Genomic DNA, 22,216 nt, shown 5'->3' with positions numbered 1-22,216 from the left:
GGAGCACGGGCAAACTTAGTTTTCAATATCTAGTGGGTAACCAACCTTGTTCCTATCCATGCAATTTACATTGTGGTTCTAGAGCCACCTTTATCACAGATATGAAGGAGGTGGGTATTAAACATGAGAATTCCTCGGACCCATCCCAGATGGGTGACTTAAGAGTGTCCAGTGGTGGTTCTAGGCATCTCTTTTAACAAGATGCCATGGTGATATTTTGTTTAGGTTCACTCTGTACCTGCCTCTGTCCCTTTCTGTTTCTCTCTGTCTCTGTCTCTCTCTGAGCTATTTAAAAGAGACAGAAAGTTCAAAAAGCTAAAAAGGAAAAAAAAAAGCTCAAAAATAATACTCATATTCTCACATCACTCAGACTTAATATTTTTATAATTATTTTAAAAATTAAAATATAAAGTAAACTTCTATAGCTGGAGTCCTCTTTATCACATTGTGCCCAGTCGCACATACTCTGTATGTAGACACCTTAAGTTTGAAAATAACTGCCTCATTGAATCTTATACAATGCTGGGTAAAAGTATGCTTTTCTCTAACATACTAGAAGCAAGAATAACCAGCCTCTGTTACTGCAATAAGTGAAGCAGTGTTACCTACTGCTGCCAGGTGGTATGAATAATGACTGGGAAAGGCAGGTATAGAGTGGTTGATAAACCTGTCCTAACTTGCCCCAAGGCCCCATAATCATCTTGGACCAAAACTTTGTGAAAGTTTCTCAAAACTTTACATCAAATTCTCATGTGGATTTTTTTTTCTATCTTTTTTTAAAGTACGCATAATCAGGCCTTACTCCTGACTTAATGAGTCATAATTTCATTTGTCCCAGTATCTATAACCATAATTTACACAGAACTCACACAGATCTTTATTTAAATGGACTGAGCTTCATCACCAGATCTTTCACTACAGAATCTCCTCTGTTCTTGCATTCTTTATTCTGATTAAAACATGTTTGCTAACTGGATTGTGTCAATGAGTAGTTTTTTTTCAAGAAAGGGAGTTTGCACCTGCACTCCTCAGTTAATGCTGTTTCCCTGCCTCAGCATTTTGCGGATATTGCTCCTCTATGTTCCGGCATGGAAGTTGTAGGGGAGCCTGATTTTCTTATCTTTGTGGGTGACTTACCTTTTCTGCTTGACTGACTGAGTTGTTTTTCCTGTATTCTTGAAGTCTGATAGCTTAACTAGGGTAAGGGTTGGTGTTAAACATTATTCACTGATTTGTTTCTATCTAGCTGCGATTTCCTTTCAAATCTTCACTTTGTTGTCCTACCACCTAGTCTATTCTATTGATGTGTTCTTATGAAATTGTAATACTAAATGAAGTGAAAGTTATTTTCTAAGCTTGGCTGTTGTCTTTTACATGCTCTTGTCTGTTTTTGGTTTTAGTCTGTAATGTTCACAGAGATGTCATGCTCTGATTCTTTTCATCTAGTTCATGTTTTGTGGGCAGTTAAGATACCCTGTTTGTTCTGGCATAGTGTTGAAGACTTCTTGGACACCCTTTCCACTGTAACCCATGGCCCAGTATGTTCTCCCCTCTGGGTAATAGTTGGGACTGTTTTCTCTCCACCTCTCTATATAGCCTTGTGAATGGTCAGGGAAGATAGTGGGGCGGGGGGGGCAGCATCGGGGCAGCTGAGACAACGGGCAATCTTTTTATAACACCTGGGCTAGGCTCTCATTTCTGAGGTTTAAGTACTTCATACCAGGGTGGTGAGAAGTATATTCCATTCCCATGGAGAAATTCCTTTGGGCATCAGACTGTTTCCCCAATTCAGTGTGTGGCCCTACAGCCTTTGTTCCTATCAGAAAGAGTCCTTAGTTTCTTCTTAGCCATCATTTCCACTCTTCTCCAGTCCAAAGAAAATGAAGGACTCATAGTGTGAACTTCCTTCTGATTGGGTAGATTACTGTGGGAAGTCTCAAGATTTTTGTTGATTCCCCTGCATGGGCTGGGGATGAAGGAAGAACAGCAGGTTCCTGCCATGCAGCACCTCTGTCAACATCATATGCCTGCTTCTTTCCTTGATTACCAGCTTTTAATTTAACTTCATTAGGTTATGCCCTTTTGTTTATTCACCTGCCCTTGGTGAATTTCTTTGCAGCTTATTTTTCTTTTTTGGTTTATTTGGTTGAGTATTAAAAAAGAATTCCCCCAAAATTTTAGAATCACTCTCAAGTGACGTATGATTAAAAGTAAACATTTTTCAAAAATAATTTTCCTTATAAAATTGGGGTATCATATACACCTGTGTGAAATTCATATTGTTAAATTAATTATTTTTGTTTTGATTATATGCAGTTTTGATTATATTCATTTCACATGTGTAGCAGATAGTTGAGGGTTGACTCTATTTTGATACTGGAATTAAAAATGCCAAAACTTGGGATGTCTACACTTTTCAACTAAAATCAGATCATCACATACTCTCCATCATGTGTTACAAACACTGAAATGTTTTAACACAGTATTTTGTGTTCTTTTTTGAATAAGAATTTCTCAGAAAACTGTACAGAGATCCTACATGAGACTGGTAATACCTGAATGATTCAATCCTCTATTCTTTATATGAGGTATTCTGGAGAGAGGATATAATCTTACTTGAAAATAAAACATCTCTGATGCTGTGCAGGTCTGTGCATATATGTGATGATATATATGCAAGGTGAGTGTGGTTAGGAAAGGAAAAAGGAGAAAAGGTAGACGTTCTCATAATTTTGAGACACTAGCTTTGTACAAATATAAACACTGGCTTTGTTCAAACATAGAAGAGTGATGTATAAAGATGACGTTAGAAGATCTGGATTCTAGTGCTGTCACTGCCCTACGTAGCTGAGTCACCCTGACCAAGTCACTTCTCGTTTTCTTATTTGCAGACCCTTGAATGTTAGAAATATTACCCAGCCCTATCACTTTAGATATTTATCTCATCAAGCAAGGATAATGCTACCACAACCTTTGTTCCTTGTCCTCACACTTTTCAGAGTCAATTATTTATGTAGCTCATTATTTGAATGAAAAGTGCAATTTACATACAGCATAATATGATGGTACATTTAAATCTTTGTATAATTTTTCGAGACTTATTGCATAATTTTCACATAACAATAATAACAATACATGCAAACATATACACAGCCCTATGCACCAGACCCTGCTTTAAGTGCTTTATGTATATTAATTCATTTAAATGTAATTATCACTCTGGGAGATATATACTATTAACACATCATATCTCAAAAGAGAAATATGAAGTATAGAGAAATTAAGCAATTTGCCTGAGCATATACAACCAGCTAGTAACATAACCAGGTTCTGAATATAGGCAGCCTGGTTTGACAATCTACTCCTTTAACTGTTAACTACCGTCTCTCCTGTCAAGTTTATTTTGCTAACACGTATGTGCATAGGAACCCAAGAATCACATACATGTGTTCATATACACATACATGTTAGCAAAACAAACTTGGATCTCAAATTTATTGGGGGTCAAGCCCTTCTAAATATTTCCATAAAGGACCCCACTTAATATTCATACCCTATAAAGTAGATACTTTAGTTTCCCCTTTTTACAAAACAACAAACCAAGGCATCATCTAAGCAGCTGAAATTCTGCAATTAGAATGACCCTCTCAATGAAGTAGTTAAGCAAGCAATTTTCAACTCTAAAAGAAGAATTATAAAGTTCATGTTTGAAGAGTCAAGCCTATAACAGACTCTTTCAATGGTCCCTCCATGAAATGAAACCCAACCTCCAAAACACTTTACTAATTAATTAATTAAAATAAGACTCCTGTAAATTTAAAGAGGAAATTATTCTTCGATATCCATACCTGCATATCTAGTTCTTGGCATCTTTGCCTCAGTTCTTCTTTTTCTGCTAGTGCTTCCTGAAGTTCTTCCAGGGCCCTTTTAAGCTGAAATAGAAAATGTCCTAACTCTTAGTAAATCACATTTTGAAACAAATTGAAAAATATACTTTTATCAAAACACATATATACACTGATGTTGGAAATGCTTTTAAAATTTACCTATTAACAAATAAGTAGTAATATGTTGTTTTTCTGTAAATAATATCAACAGAGTCTCATTAACATTTAAGGCTAAGGTCCCACAGAAATAAAATTTTATGTAAATCTTTGTGAAATATTTAAAACAGAGTATTAGAGGATGAACTGTTTATTTTATCACAGAAAAAAATTTAGAGCACAGCATGTTTATATTTAAATAAAATTTTTATAGAAAAAAATTTTTTTAATTTGAAATACTTCTTGAGATGGCTGGTGACACTCATGAAAGTCAGATGTCCAAACATATAACAGGAAAAGTATTTGATGCATTTACCTTTCCTCTTACCCTTCCCCTTATAACCCAGATTGGTTATACAGAAGAGGAGTGTGCCTTTTCCTCCATGTAAAACAACTGTGTAAAACAACCAGGGAAAGAAGCCCTGAGTACAGGACCTTTGAGTTAATTCTTCAATATTAGAGGAAAGCAACTGTGACAAAAATCATATTTCCTTATTAGGTAAATTAGAATTCAGCAGAATTTTTAAGTACTATTTAATTATGTAACTATACAGAATGGGCCACATATGTATTAACAAATGTCAGGAAAGTTTAATGCCACTCATCTCTTCAAACATGATCATTAAAAACTCTGGAGATGAACACTACTTGCATTCATGAAGGAATGCATAATAGTCAATTAAGATCTTATAGGAGAATATACTAAATTTCATGGAAGAAAATAATCTTGTATGTGGTCTCCTATGTAAGCCTTTAAGATAGTAATTGACAAAGGAACTCTATCACTGTGCAACATTTTCCTCACATACTAAAATACTCACCTGTTGCTCTAATTCTCCAACAGCATCATTTGTAGGAGAGCTCACTATTTCTTTACTCATCAACTAGAATTAAAATAGTAAAATTAAGTACAATAAAGTAAGATTTACACAGTAAAAAATATGTTTACTTGAAAGGAAAGTAAAATGCTTTATGTTTAACTTTTCCTTGCCTTAATTTGATGATCCTTATATTATTCAAATAAAAAATGAATAGAGGTTTAAGCTAAATAACACAGTGTTCAAGCATTACATTGACATGAGGACATAAGTAAAATGTGCTTGAAATATTTAGATATATTTAAAATACTAATGTACTGAAAAATTATAATTCAAGTTCTAAACAATGAATTACTAAATAAAACTGAACACATCACATAATAAAAAAATTTATTTTTCCGTAACATGAATTGGCACTTTAAAAATAGAGCTTTAAATGAGTGATGTGGCAAAATTCCTAATTTGAGAAGTCATTTTAAAAGTAGGAGTTACAATTATATGAAAAAAAAAGGATCCTGTAAAATAACTTTTCTGCATATGAAAGGCAGATTTATGCATAGTGATGTTTTGAATTCCAACCAGCAATGCAAACTCAGAGTATACACACTTCTAAAGTCCTAGATGCTGGCTCCCTCTAAGTCATGCCTCTTCCAAACTATGTTTTCCTCACTAACCCTTCACTCAACTTTCCCTCAGGCCTCCTTTTCACTTGACTTCATCTCAGCCTTTTGTTCTGATTTTAAGAATGAACATGCACCGAATGAATTCGGAATCTCTATGGTACAACTTAGATAACTAGACTGGCTTGAATTCAGGTTACCTGGCTCCGAAACCTAATTTTCACTCTATTTGCTCACAGTTCTAACATTCTGAAAATGCATATGAGATACATACACACACACACTTTAAAATTTCAGAAAAGATTACTCTACCTGGCAGAAACAAAGAGAAGTTATAAAAACTCCTAACTGGCAAGAGGCTGTTTATCTTGCTTAGTTGAAGTTATTTAAAGGAAACTGACAATGTTAATTTAACTTTTAAAATGCAGAGGTACTACAATTGGGCTTCAAGTCCTTATAAGAAATTTTTGGGGAAGACACAACAGCCAAAGATAAGTAAACCTACTACAAAGGGCTCGTTTAAACAGGGGTGAAATATACATCCATAAAATCTATGTGAACAGTTTTATATAATTTGGTTTAGGATTTTCACACATATGTGATCATGATATAGCTTACCTCTTGAATGGCAGTCATGACCACATGTTGAACAGACTCTTCCAGTGTCATTATATTTTGAATATGTTCTATGATTAAAAAAAAAAAATCAGATCTGAAAAAACCCTACTCTTCACCCATAGAAATTTAGTCGTTCAATTAACAACATAAAAATTCATTCACTACACATAATTCTTTATGCAAGTATATTATTTTACCACAAAAAATATGTCCATTGTAAACAAATAAGCAGAACTGAAAATATTCATAAAAATATCTATAAACGTTTTAAAGAAAATCTCTAATTTTCTGACAAGGAAGAAAAAGAGAAGAAATTGCAATTAATGTTAAAACAATATGACAATTTCTTTCCTCTTGTTAAATATTCAGTATTATGAGATGAATTCACATGTACAGGTATACCACAGAGATAGTACCAGTTCAGTTCCAAAACACCCCAATAAAGCAATTATCGCAATAAAGTGAGTCACGAATTTTTTAGTTTCCCAGTACATATAAAAGTTATATTTACACAATACTGTAGTGTATTAAGTGACAATAGCATTATGTCTAAAAAAACAACGTACAAACCTTAATTAAAAAGTACTTTATTGCTAACAAAATGCTAACCATCATCTGAGACTTTAGCATGTGGTAATCCTTTTTACTGGTGGAGGATCTTATCTTGATGTTGATGGCTGCTGACTGAATAGGGTGGTGGTGAAAGCTGGGGTGTCTGTGGCAATTTCTTAAAATAAGACAACAGTGAAGTCTGCCATGTCAATTGACCTTTCCTTTCACAAACAATTTCTCTGTAGCATGCAGTGCTGTTTGATAGCATTTACCCACAGTAGAACGTCTTTCAGAATTGGAGTCCATCCTCTCCAATTCTGCTGCTGCTTCATCAACTAAGTTTATGTAATTTCTAAATTCTTTATTGTCATTTCAACAGTCTTCATAGCATGTTCACCAGGAGTAGATTCCATCGCAAGAAACCACTTTCTTTGCTCATCCATAAGAAGCGACTCGTCTGTTAACATTTTGTCATGAGATGGCAATAATTCAGTCATACCTTTAAGCTCCACTTCTAATTCTCTTGCTATTTCTACCACATATCCAGTTACTTCCTCCACTTAAGTCTTGAACCACTTAAAGTCATGTATGAGAGTTGGAATCAGTTTTTTCCAAACTCCTGTTAATGTTGATATTTTGACCTCTTCCCATCAATCACTTATGTTCTTTTTTTCCCCTCAAGGGAAACATTCCTTTATTTTTAAAAAGTTTTTATTTTACACTGGAGTATAGTTGAGTTACAATGTTGTGTTCATTTCAGGTGTACAGCAAAGTGATTCAGTTATACATACACATATATATCCATTATTTTTCATATTCTTTTCTGATATAGGTTATTACAGAGAACTGAGTAGAGTTCCCTGTGCTATAGAGTAGGTCTCTGTTGATTATCCATTTCATATATGGTAGTGTGCATATGTTAATCCCAACCTCCTAATTTATCCCTCCCCACTACCCTTCCCCTTTGGTAAACATAGGTTTGTTTCCTAAGTCTGTGAGTCTGTTTCTGTTCTGTAAATAAGTTCATTTGTATCATTTTTTAGATTCCACATATAAGTGATATCATATGGTATTTGTCTTTCTCTGATTTACTTCACTCAGTATGATAATCTCTAGGTCTATCCATGTTGCTGTAAATGGCATTCTTTCATTCTTTTTTATGGCTGAGTAATATCCCATTGTATATATGTACCACATCTTCTTTATCCATTCATTTGTCGATGGACATTTAGGTTGCTTCCATGTCTTGGCTATTGTAAATAGTGCTGCAGTGAACACTGGGGTGCATGTACCTTTTCAAATTATGGTTTTCTCTGGATATATGCCCAGGAGTGGGATTGCTGGATCAAATCAATTTTTAGTCTTTAAAGGAACCTCCATACTGTTCTTCATAGTGGCTGTACCAATTTACGTTCCCACCAACAGTGTAGGATGACACAAACAGATGGAAAGATATACCATGTTCTCAGATTAGAAGAATCGATATTGTCAAAATGACTATACTACCCAAGGTAATCTACAGATTCAATGCTATCCCTATCAAAATACTAATGGCATTTTTTGCAAATCTATAACAAAAAATCTTAAAATTTGTATGGAAACACAAAGACCCTGAATAGCCAAAGCAATCTTGAGAAAGAAGAACACGGCTGGAGGAATCAGGGTCCCTGACTTCAGACTATACTACAAAGCTACAGTAATCAAAATAGTTTGGTATTGGCACAAAAACAGAAATATAGAACAATGGAACAGGATAGAAAGCCCAGAGATAAACCCACACACCTATGGTATATTAGTCTATGACAAAGGAGACAAGAATATACAATGAAGAAAAGACAGTCTCTTCAATAAGTGGTGCTGGGAAAACTGGACAGCCACATGTCAAAGAATGAAATTAGAACATTCCCTAACATCATACACACAAAAAAAACTCAAAATGGATTAAAGACCTAAATGTAAGACTGGATACTATAAAAACTCTTAGAGGAAAACACAGGCAGGACAATCTTTGACATAAATCACAGCAAGATCTTTTTGGATTCACCTCCTAGAGTAATGAAAATAAAACCAAAAATAAACAAATGGGACCTAATTAAACTTAAAAGCTTTTACACATCAAAGGAAACCATAAACAAAATGAAAAGACAACCCACAGAATGGGAGAAAATATTTGCAAACAATGCAACCGACAAGGGATTAATCTCCAAAATATACATACAGCTCATGCATCTCAATATCAAAAAAACCCCAAACAAGCCAATCAAAAAATGGGCAGAAAATCTAAATAGACATTTCTCCAAAAAAAGACATACAGATGGCCAGAAAGCACAGGAAAAGATGCTCAACATCACTAATCATTAGAGAAATGCAAATCAAAACCACAATGAGTATCACCTCCCACTAGCCAGAACGGCCATCATCAAAAAGTCTACAAGCAATAAATGCTGGAGAGGGTGTGGAGAAAAGGGAACCCCCTTATCACCTATATTCTTAATGGTATCTACAATAGTAAATCTTTTCCATAAAGTTTTCAATGTACTTTGAAAACCAGATCCATCAGAGGAATCACTATTTATGGCAGTTATAGCCTTACAAAATGTATTTCTTAAATAGCAAGACTTAAAAGTCAAAATTACTTCTTGATCCATGGGTTGCAGAATAGGTGTTTTGTTAGCAGGTATGAAAACAACATTAATTTTGTTGAACATCTCCATCAAAGCTCTTGAGTGACCAGGTGCTTTGCCAATGAGCAGTAATGTTTGAAAGGAATGCTTTTTTTTGTGAGAAGTAGGTCTCAACAGTGGGCTTAAAATAGTCAGTAAACCATGTTGTAAACAGATGTGCTGTCACCCAGCCTTTGTTGTTCCATTTATAACACAGGCAGATTAGATTTAGCATAGTTCTTAAGGTCCTAGGATTTCCAGAATGATAAATGAGCACGGGCTTCAACTCTGTCACCATCTACATTAGCAAGAGAGTCAGCATGTCCTTCAAAGCCAGGCATTGACTTTTCCTAGCTACCTATGAAAGTCCTAGATGGCATCTTCTTCCAATAAAAGGCTGTTTTGTCTATACTGAAAATATGTTTAATATAGTGGCCTTCATTAATTATCTTAGCTACATCTTCTAGATAACTTGCTGTAGCTTCTACATCAGTACCTGCTGCTTCACCTTGTACTTTTATGTTCTGGAGATGGCTTTCCTTAAACCTCATGAACCAACCTCTGCTAGCTTCAAACTTTTCTTCTGCAGTGTTCTCATCTCTCTCAGGCTTCACAAGATTGAAGTTAGAGCCTTGCTCTAGATTAGGCTTTGGCTGAAGGGAACGTTGTGGCTGGTTTGATCTTCCATCCAGACCACTAAAATGTTCTGCCTATAAACAATAAGACTTTCGCTTTCATATCATCGGTGTGTTCACTGAAGCAGCACTTTTAATCTCCTTCAAGAACTTTTTCTTCATACTCACAATTTGGTTGTTTAGTGGAAGAGGCCTAGATCTTGGCCCCTCTTGTCTTTCAGCATACCTTCCTCACTAAGCTTAATCATTTCTAGCTTTTGATTTAAAGTAAGAGATGTGGGACCCTTCCTTTCACTTGAACACGAAGGGGCCACTGCAGGGTTATTAACTGGCCTAATTTCAATATTGCTGTGTATCAGGGAGTAGGGAGGCCGGAGGAAGGGAGAGAGATGGGGAAATGGCTGGTTGGTGGAGCGGTCAGAACACATACAACATTTATAACATTTACTGATTAAGTTTACCACGTTACTATGGGTGCAGTTCATGGTGCCTCAAAACAATTACAATAGGACTTCCTTGGTGGCGCAGTTGTTGAGAATCTGCCTGCCAATGCAGGGGACACGGGTACGAGCCCTGGTCCAGGGAGATCCCACATGCCGCGGAGCAAATGGGCCCGTGAGCCACAACTACTGAGCCTGCGCGTCTGGAGCCTGTGCTCCGCAACAAGAGAGGCCACAACAGTGAGAGGCCCGCGCATCACAACGAAGAGTGGCCCCTGTTCGCCACAACTAGAGAAAGCCCTCGCACAGAAACGAAGACCCAACACAGCCAAAAATAAATAAATTAATTAATTAAAAAAAAACAATTACAATAGTAACACCAAAAAGCACTGATCACAGATCACCATAACAAATATAATAATAATGAAAAAGTTTGAAATACTGTGAGAATTACAAAAATGTGACACAGAGACATGAAGTGAGCAAATGCTGTTGGAAAAGTGGTGCTAATAGATTTGTTGGACATAGGGTTACCACAAACCTTCAATTTGTGAAAAACACAATAAAGCAGAGCTCAATAAAACAAGGTATGCCTGTATTCAGTGAACTCTTAAGATCTAAGCTCAGAAAGTTTCATTTATCACCTACTTAGTTCATTTCAGGAAGGTTTTCAATGAAGAGACTTATACAGCTTCCTGCAAACACCTGCTCGACATTCACCAAGTTTCACCTTAAGGAGATCCTTATACCTTAACACACACACACACACACACACACACACACGTGGGAGCGCAATAAGTTGATTCTGTCACAATTAGAAGTGATGAATCATGAGACTTTTTCCTGTATTTGCAGGTTTAGATCGACAGCAACTGTATGTTCTCCACCTAAAACAATTTTCCAAAAGTTTGAAGGATTTATTATTTTCTAATGCTTTTATTGTTTTAATGATACTCTGGAAGACTTCTAAAAGTTCTCTAAATCTCTCTTTTATTTGTGAAGCCAAGTACTGGAAAAAAATTCTGATAGATTCTGGTATGCACCCGACCACTAAACTCTATGGTGTGTGTGTGTGTTGGAGGGGGAAGAATTAACTAGATGAGGCACAAGCAATGGAATGATTTCTTTTAACTGGATTTGTTGGATAATGGAGTGTTTCAAGTCTACTGAAACCTTCATAAAATTTTTCTCTTTCCACACCAAGATAAACAGGGTACTGTTAACCAAATTAGTTAATTCTTTCAAGATTAAGACTGCTGCAATACCTTTGAATCATTTTGAAAATCAATTCTCAATGAAAAGTACAAATATGTGGAAGGTGGTTTATATTATGGATGTGTTTTGGTTTTACATTTTAATTAAATTACTACAAGTTTTTTTTCCATTTATCTGCTCACTCCTAAAAATTGAGACCCCAGACACATACCTCCAAAAATAGACCCAATCAGATAATCCTGACTTTCAAAATAATGAAAATTAAACTATTTCTTTATATTTATTACTTGCTAAACTTTTATTTATATACCCAGGAATTGAGCCTCCTTTTAAAAATCTGAGGTCAAAATTGCTAAGTAATGCTTAGAACTAAATTATGAAAATACTACATATTATATCAATATTTATAGGAGGCAACAAAACTTAAGAGAAAATTATAGCTTAAAACATCAATTATAGCTTAGAATAGAAAGAACTGATTAATTCACAATAGAAGCAATGAGATAACAGAATAGATATTAAATAGTACAAACAAAATGAATCAAAGCCCAAAGTTGGTTCTCTGAAAAAGACTATTAAAATCAACAAACATGCTAAAGTTAAGCCAAAAGATGTTATAAATAACCAGTAACTGAAATAGAAACAAAGCATTAAATAGAAAAATAAAAAGGACCACGGTAATAGAAAATTGGTAATTCATAAAAGAATTACTATTTGTCAATTTGTAGTTAAAAATATATAGAAGTTTTAACTTTCCATAAGAAAACGTTTCTTACTTTCATTAAAAAAAACAAAACAACAGAAACATAGAGACCTTTGACATTATCTATGAGAAATAAAAGTCTAAGGAGAAGTACTGACTTGCCCTAGAAAAAAACCAGCCAGTTAATAATAGAGATGGACTAATATGAAAGTTTTCTGATACCAAAACCCTTTTTTATGATAAACTATAGCTGATTTCATGTGTTTCATTTTTCTCCTTCCTGAATTGATTCTTACTGAATTTATCTTGTCTCATATGTTCTCTTCATTAGTTAGATAACACTGAATGTGTTTCCTAAGGTTCTGACTTAAAATGTTTTACAAACTTCAGCACCCAACATTCTTTTATGAAGGTGATGTCCTAAGGCCAATTTTGGATGAGCATGCAAAAAACATCAGCATCAAAAATGTCATCACCCAGGGCTTCCCTGGTGGCGCAGTGGTTGAGAGTCCGCCTGCCAATGCAGGGGACACGGGTTCATGTCCCGGTCCAGGAAGATCCCACATGCCGCGAAGCGGCTGGGCCCGTGAGCCATGGCCGCTGAGCCTGCGCGTCTGGAGCCTGTGCTCCACAACAGGAGAGGCCACAGCAGTGAGAGGCCCGCGTACCGCAAAAAAAAAAAAAAAAAAAAAATGTCATCACCCAGACTGATGCAAGCCCCTCAAGGAAGTAGACCTTGGTCTGTTCAGTTCACATTTTATTCATTACATTCAACCAAAAATGTTCTTTTTGTACTCAGCAGGATATGGATCACTGTGTTCATATATACCAACATAGCACACCAATTCCATTTATATCATCAGACTGCTTATCTTTATCTGGAGGATACTTTGGAAGCATTCTTCTAAAAAGAGCAGAATATCATCTGAAGAAGCCTGGAAGTAGTTGCATAATCATTTATGAAAATCTGAATCAACCTAAGGTTCTGTCTCTCACATGTTAAAGAGATAATGTATCAAATAAATAAGTACAATTTTTATTGAATATCCACTAAGTCCTAAGCATTGATTAAATTAACCTAATTAAAGTACATTTTATTTAGCCACTGAATACGAATCTCAGAATCTAGGTACAGTTAGGATACTGAAGATTTATAGCTTTTTAATTGCAGAGCTGTGCTCGAATTCAGATCTTCTGGCTTACATTTCAGTGTGCTTTCCACCAGTCTACAATAGTACATTTTTATGCAATTTCCTATAGCAATGTAGGTTGTCTCTGGAAAGTAGATATCCCCAAATGACTGAAATTCACTTACCTTGCTTCTTTTCACAGTTGACAGCACAACCTAAAATAAGCTGGAGCAACCTCCCAAGCTCCACAGAATCGGAACATTCAGTTATTTGGTTTAAATCAGGGATAAGTTCTTCAGAAATCTGTTGTCCCAAAAACTGCAGTGTTGAAAATAAATTAGATCACTCATTTATGTAGGCTACAGAGAATTGACTACACTGAATTATTGCAAGGAAAATAAATTATAAATAGGTTCACGAAAAGACTCAGATAAATTAACAAATGATAAACCCACAATTACTGACTAAAACCAGTTAGTAAAGTTCAAGCCACCTCCCAAAATTTTGAGAACCAACCAAAAGCAACTAAAATGGTTTTATAACAAATATCCTTTACCCCACTGTCAGAGAGAGGAATTGTTTAAGAAGCCCCTGGCCTGATCTATTATGATAAAACTTATGCCTTTCCATAAAAAAATAAACAGACTTAAGTCAAAGAAAGTTCATAATATTTTGATACATGTTCAATGAATAGAGAACCATAAAATAAACCAAATGAACAAAAAATCTAATGGATTAATCTTTCCTGGCTCTATCTTTTTTTTTTAAGATTGCTTTTTTCTTTTTTCTTTGGCTGTGCCATGCAGCTTGCAGGATCTTAATTCCCCGACCAGAGATTGAACTCAGGCCCTGGGAGAGAAAGTGCCACGTCCTAACCACTGGACTGCCAGGGAATTCCCAAGATTGTTTTTTGCAAGAAACTAAAAAGTATTCTTGCCATTAAAAAAACACCAAAAAACTTCAAAATGAGTTTTAGGCATTAATGAATTGAAAAATTTTAGTTCTAGAATTATTTGGAAGAAACTGCAAGTTCAATTGTATGAAAACTTTAAAAAGTAAAAACAAAATTCTTTAATGGCAAAACCAAACCAAAAACTTTTACACATTAAGCAATAAACTTTCTAATATCAAATAATCCTGCTAGAGAACTTCTTAAGATGCTGAATAAGAAAAACAAATCACTTGAATAATGCATTATCTAATGTGACTTTAATACTACTTTTATTTTGCATTTTTTCCCAATTCACTTGCACAAGCATAATTTCATAGTATGTCTTTGCTGTTATTTACATTGGAAAGAAATATAAAAACAACGCTTTAAATAGAAAAGTACTTTAATTTAGTTATAAGGTCTACTTTATAGCACTGCATAAAATCAAATTATATAAAGATGAAAGTGATTTTATTTGAGAAAAAATCAACTTGAAGAGTATCAATATAGAAACATTATTTTACAAATCAATATATTACTTTTTAGCCCCTTTACGCTAACAAAATTTGAGTGTTCTAAAAATGGAAAAATCATAATATATTTCAATTATGAATTATATACCAGTAAAATGTTATAAACAAAAAGCCAAGTCATTTTTCAGTGTCAATATAATTATCACAGAGTATTTTATATTTAAACAAAGTCAAATGATTTTCATACCTCATTGTAATAACCCATAATTCCTTGAAGTACCTTCTTTAAATTACTAGCCTAATGGAGGAAAAAAAATAAATTATTTAATATTAACAATGAAATAAAATATATGCCAAGGTGAAATACAATAAAAACTTCCTGATAAAAATGACAACAAAAACGTATATTAGAGTTCTATAAATACAAATACATGATTTTTAAACATCAAAGCTTTATTCAGAGTTTGATTATAGAAAAAATGTCTTCTTCCTTAGATAGTTAAACTAGAGTGATTGTATTTAAAGTGAGCCACAACAAACTCAAGTACCAACTTAAAAGATTTAGCTATGAGCATGTCCACCTGCAGTCATGAGTGAGTAACTGGATCTAGACTTACTCTCCACCACAAACAACTAGAAAACAGGACAAAATACAAGGAATATTGTTTTCAAGCTTTAGCCAAAAGACAATATAGAACTCTAATTTCTAAGAGAAGGAAAACAAAAAAGATGAGCCCTACACTAGTCTAAGATTTCTCTCTAGAGGCAATTTTCATACCATGGCACAGGGAGGTGGAAACAAAACAAAGCCTGATGTTCTCGTGGAGTTGAGAAGATAGACATCAGAAGTTCAGGAAGGTCGAGGTAGTTGGGATTTGCAGGGCAGATAAATGAAGAGGTGAGAGCTTTGGAAAGAAATCTCCATAGTAGTCCCTTTGACTCTTTGGCTGAATACTAATTTGCATGTGCATGGGTGAAACTCAATGAGATGAAACAAAAATGATTTCCGAGGAAACAACAATCTAGGGAACTATAAGCTGAACAATTCCTTGAAGATTGCACAGGGCCAGAAACTGCTGAAATTCCCACCAGTCAGAGTGAAGAGATCATGACTATGCTAATACAGACAAGCATTCACTAAAACCCCCCAAAAGGTAACAGCTTAGTAGTGAGTCTAACCTAGCCCTAGAGGAGAAAATAACTCTAGATCTGCCTTCCATCCCCCCAAACCCTGAAAAGATCAAACTGATTCACAAGTATCTTAACTGCCTGTAAGAACAAAGTCCAACACTCTTTAAAGGAATACAAAAAACCCAGCACTCAATAATAAAATTCACACTGTCTAGCGTCCAATAAAAAATTACTACACATGTGAAGAAGCAGGAGTATGTGAACTATAATTAGGAGAAAACTCAGTCAATAGAAACAAGCCTAAAATGAGAGATGAAAGAATTAGAAGATAAAAAAGTTAAAACTGTTAGTTTAAAAATGTTCCAAGGGGGGCTTCCCTGGTGGCACAGTGGTTAAGAATCCGCCCACCAATGCAAGGGACACAGGTTCAAGCTCTAGTCTGGGAAGATCCTACATGCCGTGGAGCAACTAAGCCCGTGCGCCACAACTACTGAGCCTGCGCTCTAGAGCCCGCAAGCCACAACTACTGAGCCCGCGTGCCACAACTACCGAAGCCTGCGTGCCTAGAGCCTGTGCTCTGCAACAAGAGAAGCCACCGCAATGAGAAGTCCGCGCACCGCAACGAAGAGTAGCCCCCGCTCGCTGCAACTAGAGAAAGCCCACGCGCAGCAATGAAGACCCAGTGCAGCCAAAAATTTAAAAAAAAAAAAAATGTTCAAGGATTTAAATAAGATGAATATAAGAAAATAATTTTTTTTAAAAAAAGAAGGAAATAAAGAGATTGTCAATGGATAAAAAAGCAAGACCTAACTATTAGGTGACTACATCACTTTCAATATAAATACACAGAGAGACTAAAGAAGAGAAAAAGATATAATAGGCAAAAATAATCTTTAAAAAACGGGAGTGGTACATCAGTATCAGACAAAGTAGACTTCCAAAAAAGAAATATTACCAGGGATAAAAATAAGTCATTTTATAATGATAAGTAGATTCATTCAACAAGAAGACATAAAAAATTAATGTATATAAACCAAATAACACAGATTCAAATTACATGATTAAAAAATTAGAATTGAAAGGAGAAATTGACAAATCCACAATCATCATTAGAGATCTGAGGACTCCTCCCCCCTTAACTGATAGAATAATCAGACAGAAAATCAATAAAGATATAAAAGTAAACAGTACTATCAACAAAGCTGTAATAATCCGTATTTGTAGGACTGCAAAATACATGTTGTTTTCAAGTGCACATGGAATATTCACCAAGACAGACCATATATTAGGTCATAAAATAAGTCTTAGTAAATGTAAAAGAATTCAGAGTATGTTCTCAAAACAAAATGGAATTAAATTAGAAATTAATAAATAAAAGAAAGATATGTAGAAAATCCTCAAATATTTAGAATTTGAAATACCTACTTCTAATCTACCCAGGGGTCAAAAGAAAAATCACAAGGGAAATTACCAAATATTTTGATCTAAATGAAAATAAGAACACAGTATGTTAAGATGTGTGGGATGTGGCTAAGGCAATGCTTACTACTAGGGAAAAGTGCTTAAAGCTGATGACTTAAGCTTTCACCTTAAGAAGCAAGAAAAAGAGCAGATGTCAAGAAGAAAGGAAATAACAAAGAAGAGAAAGGAAATCAATAAAACAGAAAACAAAAGCTAGTTCTTTTCAAAAAAAATTTTTTTTAATTGAAAAACATCAAGCCAGATTTATCAAGGAAGAAATATAAAAGACATAAATTACCAATATTAGAGAAGAAAGAACAGAAACAATTCAACATCCATCAACAGGTGAATGGCTAAGCAAATTGTGGTAAATCAGTGTAATGAAATACTACTCAGCAAAAAAAAAAGAAATAACTACTAATACAGGCAACATGGATGAGTCTCAAAAACAATACATGAGTAAAAGAATACCAAAGAGTTCATAATATCTGATTCCATTTATAGGGAACTCCAGAAATTAAACCTATACTGACTGAAAGCAGACCTGTGGCCAGCCAGGGCCAAGTCAAGAGTGAGGATTAACTGGGAAGGGGCATATGTGCCTGTTTTTGCTTAATGGAAACGTTCTATATCTAACTATGATGGTATAAGAACATACACAAGTGTCAAAACTCAAACTATACACAATAAAATGTACCCTTCAGTTAATTTAAAAAATAAGATTTAGTTGAGCTTAGTGCTAATTTCAGACCACTGTTTGGATCAAGTATTTCTAGCATTCATTCTACATACCTTTATTCGCCAGTTGTCACTGATATCCTCTTTAATTCGGCTTAACCAAGATTCATTGAACCAAGCTACATCACTACAACAAAAATACAAATGTTGAACATTAAAATGATTTTATTTCATGAAAAATACCAAATTTAATCAACAGATTCAAAGTTATTTTCCATCTTAAAGCCTGTCCTTAATAAGAATAGTAAATATTATTTAAAATGAACCCACTGAACTTTTTGTTATTCCTAAGGGTTTCTTTTGGAATTACTCATAGTAAATTAATTAAGTCATTAACATCTTCAATTTAACAAACATTTACTAAATATCTCATACTAGGCACCCTGGTAGGTAGATGTAAAAGTCCCAATCCTAAAGGGAAAAAAAAGGAAAACATTTTAACGTGTCTACTATGTATCAAGCACTGTGCTTGATGTTTTTTCATATTACTTCATTTAAATATCATAGTAACTTGGCAAAGCAACCATTATCCCCAATCTTACTCCTCAGTGAACTGAGAATAAGACAATAATTTTCCCCAAGTGACACTAGTACATGGCAAAGTTTAGTATTAAGTCCGATATTGACATTGAAGGCCAAGACAAAGAACTGCTATACCAAATTTTTATGTATTCAATAAGGCCTTGAAGAATAACACCCGATTATAAATAGTGAACTACAATAATAGATTATATTCTTTTTTTTTTTTTTTTTTGCGGTACGCTGGCCTCTCACTGTTGTGGCCTCTCCCGTTGTGGAGCACAGGCTCCGGAGGCGCAGGCTCAGCGGCCATGGCTCACGGGCCCAGCCGCTCTGCGGCATGTGGGATCTTCCCGGACCGGGGCACAAACCCGTGTCCCCTGCATTGGCAGGCGGACTCTCAACCACTGCGCCACCAGGGAAGCCCAATAGATTATATTCTAAACAAATACTTGGATGCTTGCTGTAAGAGTAAAATGAAGATGAATAATTTATTAACCTGACTCTTAGAGAAATATCTAATAAAGGGAGAAAGTAAAGAGCACAAATAACTATACTCAAAGGAGAATGTGATAAATGCTTTAAGGAGTAAACAAACACCAAGAGATTACAGAATGTTAGTACTAGAAGAGGTCTTACCTAAATTTTTACTTTACAGATAAGCCAACTGAAGTGAGGGTAGAAATTAAAGAGGTTATTTCCAAGGCGGTATCCTGAATTTAAAGATGCAAAGCTGAAAACAGTGCCTAGTTTTTCAGCAATCATTCTGCCTCAGATGTGCTAAAACAGAAGATGTCACTTCTGACTACAGTAACCAGAAATGGCTTCACCATTTTCAATTCATTCTTTGGAATTTGTAACCATTTTCTTTTGAGCAAATTAATGTTAATTATTTTCGACTTTTCTCAGATGCTAAGGCTATAATTACCAAAATAACTGGGCTAAGTGTATAAATGGTATATTTCTAACCAGGTATTTACCTGAAAAGACTAAATTTATTTAGTTAATGAGTCAAAACTCTCAAAGTAAATTTACTTTCTTTTGACATCAGTTTAAGTTGAAGAGGTATGCCAGTTGCAATGGTTAATTTTATGTGTCAATTTGGCAGGGCCCCAGTACCCATATATTTGGTGAAACATGCTTGGATGTTATAGTGAAGATGTATTTTAGATGAGATTAACATGTAAATCAGTAGACTCTGAGTAAAGCTAATTACCCTCCATAATGCGGTTGGGCCTCATCCAATCAGCTGAAGGCCTTAAGAAAATGACTCACCTCCCCTGAGAAAGAGTAAATTCTGCCAGTAGACTGCCTGTCAACTCTAGCTGCAACATCAACTCCTCCCTAGATCTCCAGCCTGCTGGTCTACCTACTCTGTGGGTTTTGGAGTTGCCAGCCTGCAAAATCACATGAGCCAATTCTTAAATTTCTGTCTCATCCTGTGTGTGTGTGTGTGTGTGTGTGTGTGTGTACATATACACATGCATATATATACATATCTTATTGGTTCGATTTCTTTGGAGAACCCTGACTACCTACTACAGTTGTCTTCTGACCCTAAAAAAAATCTTCATATATGATTCTATAATTCTATAATTCCATTGTAATTACCTTTAGAAAATGGATCTAGAGATAACCTCTTCTAGTGTTTCCTCCTTTTGTCTTGCATTCCTACTTGTCTTCCTTCCCATCTCAAATCAGCTTTAGCCCTATGTCTTAGAGTGTGCTCAGGCTGCTACAGCAAAATACCACTAGATGGCTTAAACAACAGAAATTTATTCCTCACAGTTCTGGAGGCCGGAAGTCCAAAATCAAGATGCTAGCAAGGTAGGTTTCATTCTGAGATCTCTAGTTGCTATCATCTTGCTGTGTGCTCACATGACCTCTTTTTTGGATGTTTATAGACAGAGAGTGAGCTCTCTGACTTCTCTTCTTATAAGGAGCTCAATCCTACTGGATGATGTCTCCCCACTTTTATGACCTCATTTAACTTTAATTACTTCTGTATAGACCCCATCTCCAATATAGTTAAACTGGGGGTTTGGGCTTCAACAGGAATTTTAAAGGGACACAAACATTCAGTCCATAATACCCTAACTGAGAAATACTTTCTAACTTCTCCATAGAAATCTAACTCCTGTTCTCTTACAAACAAATCCATCCTTCTCAAACAATTATAATTGCAGCCAATCTTTCCCCCTATTAAACTTTATATCCAATCTCAGAACATTCAGGACATATCCTTCTTTCACGTTTTTGCACTGCCACATCTACATGCTTTAACTAGACTCTTGGCCCCAACAATTAGCTCCTTTTTTCTAGTATTTCCCAGAACTTCAATGAAACTTAAGAGACACCAAATAAGAAGGGAACACAAGACTAAGGAAGTGAAATGTGGTCTTAACTGTTTTCTAATAAAACTAAGTAAGAAACACTACAGGATTATTTTTTAACTCCACCCATGGTACTTGTCTTCATAATTCTACCAACTAAATATAGGTAGTAATTAACACCTACTGGTTACTAGACACAACATAGCTGTGTTGCTTCAGTGGACACCCTGACACCATTCTTCGTAAATAATCAAAAGGCCTTGTGTGCTTAGCACATCAAATTGTGATCTGTACTTTGGACATGCACATCTGGCCTCTCATTTATTAAGACTCCAAAGTAAAAGTCTATCAGGAGGGGTTCAACATACTAGGCTGAAATGATTACAGTTGACTGAGGGCACTGGCTTGAGTCAGGCCAAAGTGATAAAAATATGGGCTTTGCAATTTTACTCATTATTTGACTTACTGAAGTCATTTCACCTTTATAAACCTCTGTTTCCTCACCTATAAACTGAGGATAAAAATAATGCCTACCTCACAAAACAGTAATAAAAATTAAATGAAATACCATATGTATAGGGTATAGAACAATGTCTTACATTTAGTAAATACTCATATGTTGGCTTTCATGATTTATTATTTTAAATGCTCAAATATCTGCTGAATGAATGAATGAACAAGTAAGTGCATGATACTTGAGGTCTCTGGATATTCTACATTCTGTCTCATTCTTCTCCCTCTCACAAAAATGTCTAGTCAAAGACAATAGAAAAAAACAGAGAAATTATCTGGTGCTTAAAGTGACAAAGCTAAAAAGTAGCATGCACTATTTATAGCTGTTATGGGTTGAATTATGTCCCCAAAAAAGATGTGTTCAAGGCTTAACCCCCGCTACCTGTGAATGTAACCTTATTCGGAAATAGGGTCTTTGCAGATGTAATCAAGTTAAGATGAGGTCACACTAAATTAGGGTGGACCCTAATCCATTATGACTGGTGTCCTTCTAAGAGGAGAAGAGACACAGAGGGAAGACAGCCGTGTGAAGACGGAAACAAAGATTGAAGTTATGATGCCTCAAACTAAGGGATGCCTGGGGCTACCAAGGACTAGAAACAGCAAGGCAGGATCCTGACCTAGAGGTTTTGAAGGGAGCACGGTCCAGCCAATACCTTGATATAGGACTTCTAACCTCC

At 35.2% G+C, this 22,216-nt stretch overlaps 1 protein-coding gene across 2 annotated transcripts in view; it reads right to left on the bottom strand.

The window, feature by feature from the left end:
• HOOK1 (hook microtubule tethering protein 1) overlaps positions 1–22,216 on the bottom strand; it is a 67,323-nt gene that overhangs the window by 34,848 nt on the left and 10,259 nt on the right. For both annotated transcript variants that reach the window (XM_067726341.1, XM_067726340.1), the window contains 6 exons: positions 18,226–18,298; positions 15,089–15,139; positions 13,623–13,755; positions 6,100–6,167; positions 4,865–4,927; positions 3,849–3,932 (listed from right to left, as the gene is read on the bottom strand). In XM_067726341.1, the coding sequence (XP_067582442.1) occupies positions 3,849–3,932; positions 4,865–4,927; positions 6,100–6,167; positions 13,623–13,755; positions 15,089–15,139; positions 18,226–18,298 (472 nt within the window). The remainder of the gene's footprint in view (positions 1–3,848; positions 3,933–4,864; positions 4,928–6,099; positions 6,168–13,622; positions 13,756–15,088; positions 15,140–18,225; positions 18,299–22,216) is intronic.

Source organism: Pseudorca crassidens, chromosome 2, assembly GCF_039906515.1.
Source record: "Pseudorca crassidens isolate mPseCra1 chromosome 2, mPseCra1.hap1, whole genome shotgun sequence".
Lineage (NCBI taxonomy): Eukaryota > Metazoa > Chordata > Mammalia > Artiodactyla > Delphinidae > Pseudorca > Pseudorca crassidens.
The sequence above is the reverse complement of the archived record's forward strand: the minus strand, read 5'-3'. Positions and strand labels throughout refer to the sequence as shown.